The sequence below is a fragment of the Saimiri boliviensis genome, chromosome 14 (assembly GCF_048565385.1).
Source record: "Saimiri boliviensis isolate mSaiBol1 chromosome 14, mSaiBol1.pri, whole genome shotgun sequence".
Lineage (NCBI taxonomy): Eukaryota > Metazoa > Chordata > Mammalia > Primates > Cebidae > Saimiri > Saimiri boliviensis.
Window position 1 is genome coordinate 31,780,746 of NC_133462.1, and position 17,476 is coordinate 31,798,221.

The 17,476-nt window shown below is 48.5% G+C and overlaps 1 protein-coding gene across 1 annotated transcript; it reads left to right on the top strand.

Moving 5' to 3' along the window:
- Positions 1 to 210: 210 nt before the first annotated feature.
- LOC141581020 (ATP-binding cassette sub-family C member 6-like) lies at positions 211 to 9,253 on the top strand. The gene is made up of 5 exons (XM_074384473.1): positions 211 to 721; positions 6,744 to 6,984; positions 7,564 to 7,711; positions 7,927 to 8,093; positions 8,914 to 9,253. Exons 4-5 carry the CDS (start codon positions 7,977 to 7,979, stop codon positions 9,040 to 9,042), a joined length of 246 nt encoding a protein of 81 aa, XP_074240574.1. The 5' UTR covers positions 211 to 721; positions 6,744 to 6,984; positions 7,564 to 7,711; positions 7,927 to 7,976; the 3' UTR covers positions 9,043 to 9,253.
- The last annotated feature ends 8,223 nt before the right edge of the window (positions 9,254 to 17,476 follow it).

A 17,476-nucleotide genomic window follows, 5' to 3' on the forward strand; every position in this document is an offset into this window, starting at 1 on the left:
ATAGATCAGTCCTTGATGTGGCATGGCGCTGAGTAGGATAGAGAAGGATAGGATTGTGAATAGCCTGCGGTTAGTGTTTACAGATTTAGTGTGTCAGGGCATCACAAAATCAGGAGACAGGGGTGTAAGGGTTAAGAGTTTACCAACTGAATATTACAGCATAAGGGCTGCAAGTAGGAGGTTCCGGGTGGTGGCTGGGAGCTACGCAGTAGAGATGGGTGGGAGAGAGCAGGTGAGCAACAGGGTTAGGTTGAGAGGTCAGGATTACGGTGAAGGGTTAGGGTGAAAGGGTTTGTGAGGTTTGGGATTAGGATTACAGTAAGGGTTACAGTAAGTTTCAAGTTAAGTCTGAAGACTGTCAAATGAATTTTTGCATAAGTTGTAAAATACATATCCATGTTCATTTTATTTCCTATGGTTTCCAGTTAATTGTCCCTTCTTCATTTTTAGAAACACATGGGCTAGTGGGCTCCATGTCAGTTTGCATTTCCAGAACGACGGCCCTGAACACTTCTCCCGCTGACTTAAAGGGCACGTGCCCACCGCCAGCGAGGGCCCAGCAGTGCCCCCCGGCTGCCAGCAGAGGGTGCGCGAGCCCTGCTTTTCTAACCCCGGAGGCCACAGCGTCCTGCCCATTTCCTCTGCATAGGCCCCTGCGGGTTCTCCTCAGCGCAGACCGGAGACATCCCTCACTTTGGGACACCTCGAACCCGCGTCCACGGTGAGTGAAATCTTCCCTGTTTGCCGCCGTGACTGCTGAGGGGCAGAGACCCTTTGTGTGGAAAATTAGAAACCAAAAACCACGGTGAATCCAGCGCAGCAAGGTTGTTTCTCTGCACCCAAGGCGAGGCAGCCACGGGGCCATGCCGCAGGCTTGGGACAGAAATGCAGCATCAGCAGAGCGAATAGAACACCCGCCGCACTCATGATAACCCCTTATAATACCAGTAATACTCCTTCTGTGGTGCTGGTGTAGCACCCATTATACGGACGTCACAACCGTTAGGGGAACTCCGCGGTCGCCGTGCAGGTCCGATCCCAGGAACGCAGATGTCTCTCAGAGTGCACAGAAGGCCTGTGAGTGCACACATACCACCCAGAACACCCGTGACACAGTCAGACGAACGCAGCACCCGTCACACTCAAACAGCCCCCAGAACATGCATGTGTCCCTCAGAGCGCACACGTTACCCAGAAAGCCCGTGACAACATCAGACTCAGAGTGCACACATATCACCTGGAACGCAGAAGTGACACCAACTATCCCAACACCCGTCACACTCGTATAACCCCCGGAACACGCATGTGTCCCTCAGAACACACACATATCACCTGGAACGCAGAAGTGACACCAACTATCCCAACACCCGTCACACTTGTATAACCCCCGGAACACGCATGTGTCCCTCAAAACACACACATATCACCTGGAACGCAGAAGTGACACCAACTGTCCCAACACCCGTCACACTCGTATAACCCCCGGAACACACATGTGTCCCTCAGAACACATACATATCAGGAACAACTGTTAGACCGTCAGACTCACAGCGCTCCTGTAACCCGGAACGCACAGGTGATGCTGTCAGATAACCCAACACCTGTCACACTCATATAACCCCCGGAAGACACTTGTGTCCCTCAGGGTGCACATACCACCAGAACGCCCGTGACACCGTAAGACTAACACAACCATCACACGCATATAACCCCGGGAACACACGTGTCCCTTAGAACACACGTATCACTCGGGACGCGAACATGGCCTTTGGAGCATCTGCAGCACTGAGTGTGGGACCCTCCGGCTCTCGCTGGGGCACTGGGTTCACCGCCTGTGCCCGGCTGAGTTCGGGTTGGATTTGGCATCTGTGACAAAGTATGATGTTGTTTCTGCCTTTCTGACATGGTATTGACAGGGTTGTTTTAAAAAGTAGTTGACTTCCCAGTAACCTCATGCATCTGGGAAACTGGCCCCTGTAGTTAGTATACCTTTTCCTTTCTCTCTGATTCCCCAGCAGTTACTGCTGTGCCAGATTTGCAGCTTCACACAAAATACTCCCGTGTGTTTCACCAAAGCAGAAACACTCCTCCAGGTGACCCCCATGTACCACCAAATCAGGAAATACATGGTTCCTTTTTTTTTTTCTTTTGTATTTAGAGACGGAGTGTTGCTCTGTTGCCAGACTGGAGTGCAGTGGTGCAATCTCAGCTCAACCTCCACCTCCTGGGTTCAGTGGATTCTCCTGCCTCAGCCTCCCCAGTAGCTGGGATTACAGGCGTGCGTGACCACGCCTGGCTGATTTTTTGTATTCTTGGTAGAGATGGGGGTTTGCCCACGTTGGCCAGGATGGTCTTGATCTCTTGACTTCATGATCCTCCCGCTTTGGCCTCCCAAAGCGCTGGGCCACCATGCCCAGCCAAAAATACATGATTTCTGTGTGAAAGTCCAGTCCGCAGACCTACTTCACTTCACTGCCTGCCCCAGTTGGCAGAAAAATGTCTCTTTCCATGTTGGCCCAATTTTCTTTTTTGAGAATTGTTCCTGACACTCTCAATTTTTTCTTTTTTTTTTTTCTTCTTCTTTTTTTTTTTTTGAGATGGAGTTTTGCTCTTTCTGTGCAGGCTGGAGTGCAGTGGTGCGATGCCTGCTGACTGCAGCCTCCACCTCCCAGGTTCAAGAGTCTCCTGCTTCAGCCTCCCGAGTAGCTGGAATTACAGGCATCCACCACCACGCCTGGCTAATTTCTTGTATTTTTAGTAGAGATGGGATTTTACCACGTTGGCCAGGCTGGTAACTCCTGACCTCAGGTGATCCACCCACCTCAGCCTCCCAGAGTGCTGGGATTACAGGCATGAGCCACCATGCCCAGCTGACTCTGTTTTCACAGCCCTGACAGATGAAAAGAACAGAGATGATTCCATGGTGGGTCTGCTCAGCCCTTCCTTGTGAACAGGAACAGACCCCGCATTCCCGGTACGAACACCCTGGCCTGGTGCCTGCTCGCCTCAGTGCAGCCCCCCTGGAGGATGTTTCATCCCACCACCACTGGCGACCTCACTTGCTGATGTCAAAATATTTATTTACAGTCACAGATTTCATCCTGTCAAGCTCTGGATTTAACTTTGCCAGTGGTTTCCCAAAGGCCTTAGAGCACTCCCAAAGACCTGGAGTGCTCCTGCCTGCTGCCCTCTCCCACCCAGTCTGCCACAGCTGCCTGCAGTCCCACTTGTGGGACATGGGCTCCCGGTGTCTCAGCGCGGATTTATGTGTGTTCTCCCAGCCCATTCACCCAGTGATCACCTTAGGTTTTTAAGGCTCTGTCAAGACAAGTTCTGAAAGTCATAGCAGTTGTGTTATCTAAAAGTAGAACAGTTAATGTGATTTTTCTAAAGACAAGGAAATAACCCATTATTTATAAGATCACCTGTGAGATGACCCTCAATTTTTTTGTTTTGATTTATTAGTATTATTATTTTAAAGATGGGGTTTCACCATGATGGCCAGGCTGGTCTTGAACTCCTGGCCTCAGGCGATCCACCCACGTCAGCCTCAGAAAGTGCTAGGATGACAGGGGTGAGCCACCGCGCCCGGCCTCTGTTTTGTTTTTTGGATATGGAGTCTCCCTGTGTTGCCGAGGCTGGAGTGCAGTGTCACAGTCTCTGTTCACCATAGCCTCTGCCTCCTGGGTTCAGGTGATTTTCATGCGTCAGTCTCCTGAGTAGCTGCGGCTACAGGCACCCACTGCCACACCCAGCTATTTTTTGCATTTTTAGTACAGATGGGGTTTCACTGTGTTGGCCAGGCTGGTCTCAAACTCCTGACCTTGTGATCCACCTGTCTCAGCCTCTGAATGTGCTAGGATTACAGGCGTTAGCTAGCATGCCGAGCCTATTTTTAACTTTTTAGGGAAACACCAAACTATGTTAAAAGTAGGCTGCACCAGCTTATATTCCACATACATTAAGGGTTGTGATTTCTCTCCAACCTTGCCAACACTTGTTATTTTACATTTCTTGGATCGTAGTCTTTCTAGTGTGTGTGGAGTATGTCACTGTGGTTTCAGTTTAGATGGCCATAATGATAATGGTATTGATCATCTTTTTATGTGCTTTCCATTTGCATGTCTTACTGAAGGAGTTTGTGTTCAACTGTTTTTCCATTTTGTAAGTTTGTTGATTTTGTTGATGAGTTATTCCAATTATACATTGTGGTTAACAGACTGTTGTGAGATATGTAATGCACAAATTCTTTCTGTGTGTCTTTTCGTGTTTTGTTTTGTTTTGTTTTTGTTTTTGTTTTAAGATGGAGTCTTGCTCTGTCGGCCAGGCTGGAGTGCCCTGGTCATATATAGGCTCATGGCAATCTCTGCCTCCTGGGTTCAGGCAATTATTCTGCCTCAGCCTCCCAAATAGCTGGGAATACAGGTGCGTGCCACCATGCCCAGGTAATGTTTGTATTTTTAGTAGAGATGTCACCGTGTTGGCCAAGCTGGTCTTGAACTCCTAACCTCAAGTGATTCTTCTACCTCCGCTTCCCAAAGTGTTGGGATTACAGGCGTTAGCCACCATACCCAGCCTTTCTTTTTCGAGACAGGGTGTTGTGCTCTCGCCCAGGCTGGAATGTAGTGGTGCGATGTCTGCTTACTGCAACCTCCACATTCTGGGCTCAGGCAGTTCTCCTGTCTCAGCCCCTCCAAAGTAGTTGGGACTACAGGTGTGCACCACCATGCCTGGCTAATTTTTGTATTTCTAGTAGAGACGGGTTCTGCTATGTGGTCGTGGGTGGTCTTCAACTCCTGGACTGAACTCAAGTGATCCACCTGTCTCAGCCTCCCCATTTGCTGGGATTACAGGCATTAGCTACTGTGCCTGGCCTATGTTTAGCTTTTTGAAGAAATACCAAACTATGTTAAAAGTAGGCTGCACCAGCTTATGTTCCACATACATTAAGGGCTGTAATTTCTCTCCGACCTTGCCAACACTTGTTATTTTACATTTCTTGGATCATAGCCTTTCTAGTGTGTGTGGAGTATTTCACTGTGGTTTCAGTTTAGATGGCCATAATGATAATGGTATTGATCATCTTTTTATGTGCTTTCCATTTGCATGTCTTATTGAAGGAGTGTGTGTTCAACTGTTTCTCCATTTTGTAATTTGGTTGTTTTTGTTGTTGAGTTACACAAATTATATGTTGTGGTTAACAGACTGGTGTTAGATATGTAACGTTAGATATTTTCTTTCTGTGGGTTGTTTCTTCACTTTTTCTTTTTTTTGATACAGAGTCTTACTCGGTTGCCCAGGCTGGAGTGCAGTTGTGCAATCTCGGCTCCCAGCAACCTCCACCTCCCAAGTTCAATCCTCCCACCTCAGCCTCCTCAGTAGCTAGGATTACAGGCAGGTGCCACCATGCCTAGCTCATTTTTTTTTTTTTTTTGAACTTTTAGTAAAAGCAGGGTTTCACCATGTTGGCCAGGCTGATCTCGAACTTCTAACCTCAAGTGATCCGCTCACCTCGGCCTCCCAAGGTGCTGCAATGACAGGCATGAGCCGCCACTCCTGCTTCAGTATTTATTCTTCATAGCGCGTTCCACCTGATGTGCCGTCTGTGTTACTGGTTTATGGATCGCCTGTCTCTCTCCCCCTCATTAGAATGACAGATCCATTCAGAGAGCAGAATCTTTGTTTTGTTCATTGCTATTTCCCCAAAGCCTAGAATCCTGCCGGGGATATGATAACCAGGCAAAGTTATTAGTGGAATGAACGAATGTAAGAATGAATGAATGGCTGGGTGCGGTGGCTCATGCCTGTAGTCCCAGCACTTGGGGAGGCCAAGGCGGGCAGATTGCTTGAAGTCAGGAGTTTGAGACCAGCCTGGCCAACATGGTGAAACTCCTTCTCTACTAAAAATACAAAAATTAGCCAGGCATGGTGGTGCAGCTGTAATCCTAGCTACACAGGAGGCTGAGGCAGGAGAATCGATTGAACCCGGGAGGTGGAGGTTGGACTGAGTCGAGATCATGCCACTGCACTCCAGCCTAGTTGAAAGAGCAAGACTCTGTCTCAAAAAATAAATAAAAATAATTTTAAAAAAGAATGCATGAAAGACAAGAAGGCCTAGATAGAAGGAATAAGTGATAGTAATCAGTAGTACACAGGGAAATCATAGTGAATGAGAATTTATTTGTAAATTTCAGGATAGCTAGAAGAGAAGGATTGTCGTGTGCCCAATACAGAAAATAAATATTCGAGGTGATGACTATCTCAGTTACCCTCATATGATCATTACATACTGTCTACATCAGGGGTCCCCACACCCCCTGGCTGCGAATCAGTACCAGTCTGAGGCCTGTTAGGAACTGGACAGGCAGCACAGCAGGTGAGCTGTGGGCAGGCGTGTGAGGCTTCACCTGTGTTTACAGCCACTCCTTACTGTCCACATCACCACTTAAGCTCCACCTCCAGGTCAGTGGCAGCATTAGATTCTCATAGGAGGGCAAACCCTGCCATAAACAGCACATGCGGGGGATCTAGGCTGCATGCTGCTGCTTATTTATTTATTTATTTATTTATTTTGAGATGCAGTAGTCTCGCTCTGCTGCCAGGCTGGAGTACAGTGGTGCATTCTTGGCTTACCACAACCTCCGCTTTTGAGTTCAAGCGATTCTCCTGCCTCAGCCTCCTGAGTAGCTGGGATTACAGACACATAACACCACACACAGCTAATTTTTGTATTTTTTTAGTAGAGACGGAGTTTCACTATGTTGGCCAGGCTGGTCTCAAACTCCTGACGTCATGATTCACCTGCTTTGGCCTCCCAAAGTGCTAGGATTGCAGGCATGAGCCACCATGACCTGCAGCTGCATGCTTCTTATGAAAATCTAATACCTGATGATCTATCACAGTCTCCCATCGCCCTCAGAGGGACCATCTAGTTTCAGCAAAACCAGCTCAGCCTCTCACGGATTCTGCATTATAGTGAGTTGCGTAAGTATATCATTATAAATTTTACAATGTGATAATAATAGAAGCAGGCCAGGCACAATGGCTCATGCCTATCATCCCAGCACTTTGGGTGGCTGAGGCGGGCGGATAACCTGAGGTCAAAAGTTTGAGACCAGCCTGGCCAGCATGATAACACCCCATCTCTACTGAAAATACAAAAAAATCAGCCAGGTATGGTGGCAGGTACCTGTAATCCCAGCTACTCGGGAGATTGAGGCAGGAGAATTGCTTGAACCCAGCAGGCAGAGGTTGCGGTGAGCCATGATCATGCCATTCCACTCCAGCCTAGGTGACAAGAGCAAAACTCCATCTCAATAAATAATAATAATCATAGAAGTAAAGTGTACAATAAATGTAATGTGCTTGAGTTATTCTGAAACCACCCCCCTGCCCCGAGGTCCATGCAAAAGTTGCCGTCTACAAAACTGATCCCTGGTGCCAAAAAGGTTGGGGACCACTGCTCTACAGGTCTCAAAATATCACCTGTGCCCCTCAAATAGGTACAACTATTACATATCAATAAAAACTAAAATCAATTAAAATTCAAAATTTTTTTTAAAGTAGGACTAAAAAGTTACCATCGGATCACAGAATTAGGGAAATGAATGATGGCCTCGTTAAAGGTGGTCTCAGTGGAGAAAGGGAACAGAGGTTGGACTCAAATGGATACAGAGAGCGAGTAGGAGACAGAGCAGCTTGGGCAGCGCAGGTAACTCCTCCGGGAAGCGTGCCGGGAAGGGGAGGACGGAGGGGATGCTGGCTTGGCAGTGAGTGCCTTTGAAGTTGAGCATGTCCCCAGGGGACAGGCATGGGGAGCTACACCTCACCCTGATGGGCAGATGTGCCCCAACCTGCTCCTGCCTGGGCTCCCCAGTTTCACCCTATAGATGCAGACATAGGACACTGTTCCTTTTGTGGCCACAGGGCATGAATCTCTCAGGGGCGAGAAGCAGCAGCGGAGCCTCGCCCGGGCTATGTACAGAAAGGCAGCTGTTTACCTGCTGAACGACCCCCTGGTGGCTCTGGACGCCCACGTCGGCCAGCACATCTTCAACCAGGTCATCAGGCCTGGCAGGCTACTCCAGGAAACGGTAAGTTTGGGAACATGTGTCAGAGGGCACAGGGCAAAGGCAAAGGCTGCCCTTAGCTCCAGTCCTAACCCAGGTTTCTCTCACCGCCCCCTTCCACTTGAGTCCAGTTTTCCTCTTTGTATTGGTCAGTTTTTGCTGTGATGATGCTACATAACAACCCCTCAGATTCCATCAGCTTACAACAGCAGCCGTTTGTTTCTTGCTTATGTGTCTGTGGTTTACTACAGCTCTGCCTTGGATGATTGGCCTGGGTCAGGTGGACTCCTTGTCTTCTTGAGACAGGCTGAAGCAGTCCCCTCTGTTTCTCTATTTGGAAATGCTGTTTTCAAGAAAGATGGCAGGAGCACAAGAAGGGAAGCTCTCCTCACTCTGAGTCCGGGGACAATACTCCCACCCCTACCCCCTGCTCCAGGAGGCTGGCCAAGCACATGTGTGTAACTTTTCTTTCTTTCTTTCCCCTTCCCTTCCTTCCTCTTTCCCTTCCCCTCCCTCCCTCTTTTTCTCCCTTCCTTCCTTCTTTTTGACAGAGTCTTGCTCTGTCACCTAGGATGGAATGCAATGGTGCAATTTCAGCTCACCGCAACCTCTGCCTGCCAGCTTCAAGTTTCCCAGGTAGCTGTGACTGCAGGTGTGTGCCACCATACCTAGCTCATTTTAGTATTTTTAGTAGAGACAGGGCTTAGCCATGTGGACCTGGCTGGTCTTGAACTCTTGACCTCAAGTGATCCACCTGCCTTGGCCTCCCAAAGTGTTGGGATTACAGGCATGAGCCATGGAACGTGGCCACATGTGTGTTAACTTCTAACCTTTCCCTGCCCAGGCACAGATTCTCCTGACCCACGCATTCCACATCCTGCCCCAGACTGATTGGATCATGGTGCTGGCAGATGGGGCCATTGTAGAGATGGGTTCCTACCAGGAGCTTCTGCACAAGAAGGGGCTCTCATGAGTCTTCTGGATCAAGCCGGACAGTCAGGAGACAGAGGAGAAGGAGGTACTGGGTGGGCTCTGCTGATTCTCCGTGCCTGGCTCTTGCCATCCTTGGGGGAAAAGGCTCAAAGGGTCCTACTGGCCAAGAGTGGAGTGCTCTGGTCACACCCTCCCTGCAGGCCCATGCCCAGAAGCAGACGGCTCTCCAATAGGTCCCCTCTCTCCAAGAAGAGCCAGTAACACCATCCACTAGCCAGGGGCTGTGCTAAGTGCTTCTGTAAAAAATGCACTATTTCATTTGATTCTCAGAGTGCCCTCAGAGGCATGTGAAGTTACTGCTGTCATTTTACAGATGAGCAAACAGCGTTAAATCAGTTGCCCAAGGTCACCAGATTAGAACCTGAGTGTGTCCAACTCCAGAGTCTATGCTCCAGTTGCTATGGAGACAGCACAAGAAGGTTTTGGTGCCTGGAAAGCTATAACATGCCAGCTAGAGTTTCTAATCCAAAGAACACAAAGTCCACTGGATACATGACAAGGTTCTGGAAGCAGAGTTGCCAAGCCAAGCTCACCCACAATGAAAAGTAGCAACTTGCAACACATCACATATATTAGCTCACTGAATCAACATGATGCCCCTGTGAGGCTGGGACTAGAATCATTTCCATTTCACAGATGAGGAAACTGAGGCCCAAAAGTTAAGAACCTAGTCCCAGGTTACATGGCTTATAAGTGGCAGCACTGGGATTTGCACCCAAGCAACTTGATTCCAGAGAATGTTTTTTAATCACTAGGCTTTTTACTATCCCTGCATGACAGAGCAAGGACTCACCCAGGTCTCCCTCAAGCTCAGACTTTGTCTCTTCTGAGAACATCTGCTTAGGATTGGCCCACCCTGGCTAAAAACCCTAAGTGTTGATTCACAATGTCCCAGTCCTGAAGCTTGAAGCTAGAACTTGCCTGTTTGTTATTGGTGAGCTTTTGCTGCAATGATGCTGTGTAACAAATAGCACCCCTACCCCCCAGCTCTCAGCAGCCAATGCTAGCAGTTACTTCTTGCTGACAGGTCTGTGGTTAAACTTCTACAGCTCTGCCTTCAGTTACTGGCCACACCTGGGGGATAGTGGTGGGGAGGTATCCTTCCTGGGAGAGATGGTTCCTGAGGGTAGGTAGGAGTTAGCCAGAAAAGAGCATTCCAGACACAAGGAACTGCTTGAGCAAGGCTGTCAGGAGAAACAGATAACTTTATACAGTGTTCACTGCTGTTTTTCCAACCTCAGTTTCACAGCAAGTGCTTAATTTACTGATTGAAAAACTGAATGAGTGAGTGAATGCCTGAATGATGTTCCTGGAAGAACTCAGAGTGGGGTGTTGAGGTTGCTGGAGAGGTGGCAGAAGCCAGAACAGGGAAAATGGATGGTCAGAGCAGTTAAGGCCACCTGGTCAGTGGGTGTCAAAGTGAGTATCTGGCCCATGTTGTGTGACAGGACTCTCTTGACGTTGCAGAAACAGAACCTGGGACCAGCACCAAGGACCCTAGAGACTCCTCTGCAGGCAGGAGGCCGAGCTTAGACCTGAGAGGTGAGTCCACCATGGTACCACACTCAGAAAGGCACAGGCTGAAGCTGATGTAGCTGAAGGGACCACCTGTGTCTCGGGCAGTTAGGGGGCGACCAGCACATGGATAGAGCACCTGCTGAAGTCCCCCCATGGCGCCCTGCTGGGGGATAATTCACCAAAATTGGTCCAGTTGGCCAAGATGATTAGGTCCCCATAGGGCCATTTCATGGGATGAACAAATGCCTTCCAGCATGATGGATGTCTTCAAGGGGGCCGAGCCAGCCTGTGGAGCTGTCTCAATGCTGCAGCAGGGCAGGGCTGGTTCCAAAGGAAGATCCTCCCCTTGGTTGTTAACCACCATGCCAGGCCCGGTCATTTATGCTTTGGCAGCTGGGTTATGCGCAGGGCTTGGGTCTATACACAGAGCATCACTTGCTGTTGGTCAGAACACATGGACAAGAGGCCAGGAGGAGGCCTGCGGTCCCCATTTCCTGCAGCTCCCTCCAGCCGGGACACAGCTGAGCTCACTGTCTGAAGCAGAGGGACCTGCTACCTGCTACTCTCCCCTCTTAATGAGCGGGATCTCAGGGAGCAGAACCACAGGCCACTGGTACCAGGTGCTTCGAGCTTAAGTGCCTTCTATACAGGGGTACAGGGTAGCAAGGATCCTGAGGCACCTCAGTCCCTGGGGATCACTGGGGCTTACCCCCATCCCAGCTAGCCACCCTGAGGACACTTCTCACACACTGAGCAATCCCACCGTGTTCATGGTGCACAAGAATCCAAAGTAAGATCAGATGGATAGGTAGTCATGTTTTTTTTTATTTTTATTTTTTATTTTTTTCATAGTCATGTTTAGAGAAAACCTTTAGATACATTAGGGCTGGGTGTGGTGGCTCACACCTGTAATCCCAGCACTGTGGGAGGCAGAGACAGGTGGATCACCTGAGGTCAGGAGTTTGAGACCAGCCTGGCCAACATGGCCAAACACTGTCTCTACTAAAAATACAAAACTTATCCAGGCCTGGTGGTGCACGCCTGTAGCCCCAGCCACTCCGGAGGCTGAGGCACAAGAATTGCTTGAACCCGCGAGGTGGAGGTTGCAGTGAGAAGAGATTGTGCCACTGCACTCTGGCCTGGGCGACAGAGCAATACTCCATCTCAAAAATAATAACAACGTCTGTCAATGTGTCTAAAGTTTTGTTTCATTGTGTTTTCTTTCTGAGACAGAACCTCTCTCTGTCCCTTAGGCCGGAGTGCAGTGGCACGATATCAGCTCACTGCAACCTCTGCCTTCTGGGTTCAAGAGAGTCTCGTGCCTTAGCCTTCCAAGAAGCTGGGACTATACGCGTGCACAACCAGGCCCAGCTAATTTTTTTATTTTTAGTAGAGACAGGGTTTTGCCATGTTGGCCAGGCTGGTCTCGAACTCCTGACCTCAGGGGATCTGCCTGCCTCGACCTCCCGAAGGGCTGGGATTACAGGCATGAGTCAAGGCACCTGGCTGACAGAGGTTAATTGAGTAAAGAATGATCTGCACATCATGCAGCCGCTGAACCAGAACATGGACAAAATCAGGAAGGTGAAGGACAGAAAACAGAAGTGAGGTCAGAAAGCCAGACTGGTTGCAGCTCAGCATTTGCTTTATTTGAACATGGTTTAAACAGTTGGCTGCCTTTGATTGGCTGAAATTCAGTGATTGACACACGAGTAGGTTGCAGTCTGTTTGTGTAGGAGTCCAGTTAATTTACAGTTCACTATGTATGGGAAAACCTTTAGGCCAAAACTAAAATATGTAAGGAGGCAGCTTTAGGCTAAACTTAATAGCAGGTAGGTAGACAAGTATATATAGATAGATAGATACATAGATAAATGGATGGATGGATAGATTACCCCATCTTGACAGCTGAAGAAACTGAGGTACAGAGGTTAAGTCAGCTCACTCATCCACAGATAAGACATTCAAAAAGTCTTCAACATCTGAATTGTGCATGATTTATATTCTGTCAGTTGGACTGACAAATCTGATGGTATACAGTAGGGGCAAAACAACTGCACCAAAGCTTAAGCCAACATGAAAATTCTGAGAACAGGATGGGTGCAGTGGCTTACGCCTGTAATCCCAGCACTTCAGGAGGCTGAGGTGGGCGGATCGCTTGAGCTCAGGAGTTTGAGACCAACCTGGGCAACGTAGCATGACCCCGTCTCAAAAAAGAAAAAAATAAGAAAATTTGGAGAACAGAGTTCCAGTGGTGGGCAAACTAAGTTCCTCCTGTGAAATGGCATCAGAAGAATGGGCTTGCTTGACTCTGAGGTAATAGATGGTAGATGGCATTTAGCTGGGTGCCACACAGGGAGAAGGGAAGTGTGATAATCAGGTCAGTATTCTGTTAGATGAATGAATGAATGGAGAGTATACGCTGAGCTCAGTGGCTATCGGTGGGCCTGAGGGTTGGGTGCATACACCCCACCACTGGGAGAGACACTGACTTCATCTTTATTTCCTCTAAAAAACAGGTCCCTCAAGTCAATCCTTGACAAGGACCACACCACTTCATTAGCCCAGAGAGGGGTTCCTCTAGATGACCCTGACAGGACAGCATGGCCAACAGGAAAGGACGGTGTGCAATACAGCAGGGTAAGCACCAGCCTGGCCCACCCCTCCCCACCCACTGCTGCCACCCCCTGGGGCCCAAGTCCTCCCACTAGATGTAGCAGTTGACAGTGGTGATACTCACCTTTCTTGAGCACCTACTATGTGCCAGTAGAATTCTAGACCTTCATTTTCTTAATCCTCACAACCACTCTAAAAAATAGATATGAAAGCTCTATTTTAGACATACATAAAAAGTCTTTTAAAATTTATTTTTGAGACAGTGGCTCAGTCACTTGCCCAGCTGGACTGCAGTGATGTAATCACAGCTCACTTGCAGCCAAATTAAGTCTTGTCTGTGTCCTCATAGCTAGCTAGCCTCAAATCTAGGCCAGTCTAAGTGTGAAGCTTGTCCTGTTTCTCCTCTTCTATGCTGCTACATACCTCCACCCACCTACTTACCATCCCGTCATCCACCTAGATGCTCATCCACACACCCACCCACTTATCCATCCATCCCAACCGTTCACCTACCTACTCCTTTATCCAACCCATCCATGTAACCCAGCTAACAATACATACCGACCATTCCCTCAGCTACGCATCTGTTCATTCATCTTTCCATCCATTCACTCACTCGTTCATCCACATACCTACCTACCTAGCTACCAACTCATTTATTCACCCACCCACCCCCTCATTCATCCAGCAAACACATACACAGTGCCCACTGTGTGCCAGGCTAAGTCTGGTGGAGATTGGATGGATACTAGTGACGATAGACGGAGAGAAAATATAGGCTAATAAGCAAGCTATATCTGGTAACAGTAAGTGCTATAGAGAAAATAAGAATGTGCCAGGTACAGTGGCTCACACCTGTAATCCCAGCACTTTGGGAAGCCAAGGCGGGTGCATCACGAAGTCAGCATTTTGAGACCAGCCTGGCCAACATAGTGAAACCCCGTCTCTACTAAAAGTACAAAACAGTTAGCTGGGCGTGTTGGTGGGCACCTGTAATCCCAGCTACTCAGGAGGCTGAGGTGGGAGAATCGTTTGAACACAGGAGGTGAAGGTTGCCGTGAGCCAAGATTGTGCCATTGCACTCCAGCCTGCGTGATAGTGCGAGACTCCATCTCAAAAAAAATAAGAAAATAAGAATGATCAGGCGCTGTGGCTCACGCCTGTAATCCCAACTTTGGGAGGCTGTGATGGGAGGATTGCTTGAGGCCAGGAGTTCAAGGGTGCAGTGAACTATGATCATACCACTTCAATCCAGCCTGGGTGACAGAGTGAGACCCTGCCTCTTAAGGAAAATATGATGAAATGGAGACCAACTGAGGGTCATGGGTGGTGTGGATGGGATGCTCTGAGAAGAGACATGTGAGCTTCCCCAAAGAATGTGTGAAGGAACTAATCATACAAAGAGCAAGAGCAAGAGTACTCCAGGCAGAGGAAGCAGCAGGCACAATGGCTCCAAAGTGGTAAGTGCTTTAGGGTGCCAGAGAAAGGGGTCCCATGAGGCTGGCAGGCAGTGAGTGGGGGCGAGATAAGAATCTTGGAATTTCAGTTTTTTTGTTTTGAGGTGGAGTTTTACTCTTGTCACCCAGCGTGCAGTGCAATGGCACAATCTCTGTCTCCCGGATTCAAGCGATTCTCCTGTCTCAGCCTCCCAAGTAGCTAGGATTACAGGCACCTGCCACCATGCCTGGCTGACTTTTGTATTTTTTTTTTTTTTTTGAGACAGAGTTTCGCTCTTGTTACCCAGGCTGGAGTGCAATGGTGCGATCTCGGCTCACCGCAACCTCTGCCTCCTGGGTTCAGGCAATTCTCCTGCCTCAGCCTCCTGAGTAGCTGGGATTACAGGCATGCGCCACCATGCCCAGCTAATTTTTTAGATTTTTAGTAGAGACGGGGTTTCACCGTGTTGACCAGGACGGTCTCGATCTCTCGACCTTGTGATCCACCCGCCTCGGCCTCCCAAAGTGCTGGGATTACAGGCTTGAGCCACCGCGCCCGGTCTGACTTTTGTATTTTTAGCAGAGATGGGATTTCACCGTGTTAGTCTAGGGTAGCCTCAAACTCCTGACCTTGGGTTATCCACCCACCTCAGCCTCCCAAAGTGTGGGATTACGGGTGTTGAGTCACCTGCCTGGCTGGAATTTCTTCTAAGAGCAAGAGATAGCCATGGACAGGCGAGTGACAAGATAGGATTAGATGGATGTTTTCAACAGTCCTGTCTGGCTGCAACTGTGCATGAACTTCAGATTTGTAGCAGCAGGACCCTAAACCAGTGGCCGAACTTCTCTGTGCCTCAGCTTCCTTATCTGTGAAATGGAGGTTATTATTAGCATGCCTGACCCATGGTGGGTGTTCAAGAAAACCCTTCTGGATGGGTGTGGTGGCTCACACCTGTAATCCAAGCACTTTGGGAGAGGGAGGAGGGTGGATCGCTGGAGGCCAGGAGTTTGAGATCAGCCTGGGCAACATATTGAGACTCTGTCTCTTTAAAAATAGGAAAATTAACAAGGCATGGTGATACAAACCCATAGTCCCAGCTGTTTGCGAGGCTGAGGTGGGGATATTACTTGAGCCTAGGAGTTCAAGGCTGCAGTGAGCCATGATTGTACCAGTGTACTCCAGCCTGGGTGACATGGGCAATGAAGCAAGACCCTGTCCTAAAATAAATAAGTAATGCTGGGCACGGTGGCTCATGCCTGTAATCCCAGCACTTTGGGAGGCTGATGGCGGTGGATCATGTGGTCAAGAGATCAAGACCATCCTGGCTAACATGGTGAAACCCTGTTTCTACTAAAAATACAATTTAAGTAGCCAGGTGTGATCGCATGTGCCTACAGTCCCAGCTATTTGGGAGGATGAGGCAGGAGAATCACTTGAACCCAGGAGGCAGAGGTTGGAGTGAGCCCAGATCAGGCCACTGCACTCCACTCTGGGTGACACAGCAAGACTGTCCCCTCCCCAAAATAAATTCCTTAGTAATGGGGGGAAAAAAGTGGAAAATCTCAGTGTGGCAGAATAAGACATTTCCTTTCCATACAACTTCCTTGAGCCTTCAATATGCACGTGGGTTGAGAACCTTCCAGAAGTGAGAGGTAAATCCTAATGGTAAAGTCCTGTGGATTTCTTTCCTCCACCTCCAAAAGAGAATCTTCTAAGAAACTTTAGGGAAGTTTACACTAGAAGGCAACATATTAAGGAATCCACCTGCAGGGATTGATCTAGAAAATCCTTATTTTAGTCAGGCGTGTTGGCTCACCCCTGTAATCCCAGCACTGTGTGGGAGGCTGAGGCAGGCAGATCACTTGAGGTCAGCAGTTTGAGAACCAGCCTGTGTAATATGGTGAAACCCCGTCTCTACTACAAATACAAAACTAGCCAGGCATGGTGGCATGCACTTGTTATCCCAGCTACTTGGGAGGCTGAGGCAGGAAAAGCACTTGAAGAGACATAGCGAGACTCTGTCTCAATTGAAAGAAAAAAAAAAGTTACCAAATACTGCATGTTCTCACTTTTAAGTGGTAGCTGAACTGTGGGTATTCGTGGATGTAAAGATGGGAACAAGAGAACGGGAGCCTCCAAAAGTAAGGAGAGATGGAGGAGGGTAATGGCTGAGAAACTCTCTCGGGTACTCTATTCAATATTTGGGTGATGAGATCCATAGAAGCCCAAGGGTAAACACTACATAATATACCCATGTAACAAGCCTGCACATGCACCCCGTGATCTAATCTAGTTCTTAGAAGGGTTAGAGATTCTCAGTCTGACTCTGACAACAGAGAGAGGAGACAGTGTCCTTTTGGATTTTTCTGGATGCTCAGAAAACTACCACTTGCAGGACAGGAAGTCAGGAGTGATACTCAGTGATTTTCCATATTGTTAATCATATGCTAAGAGGAAATTCAGGGAAGCAGCAGCATAGCCTAATCAATAAAAATAATGAAGGCCAGGTGTGGTGGCTCACATTTGTAATCCCAGCACTTTGGGAGGTCAAGGTGGGCCGATCATTTGAGCCCAGGAGTTTTAAGAGCAGCCTGGATAACATGGTGAAACCCCATCTCCACAAAAAATAAAAAAATAAATGAACTGGGTGTGCTGGCATGTACCTGTAGTCCCAGCTACTCAGGAGGCTGGGTTGGGAGAATCGCTTGAGCCTGGGAGGCGGAGGTTGCAGTGAGCCGAGACTGTATGGAGACCAGACTTCAGAAAAAAAAAGATCCTGTTTCAGGAAGAAAAAAAAATGAAGTAGGGCCACGAGTATGTTTGTCCCAAAACTAAACACACAT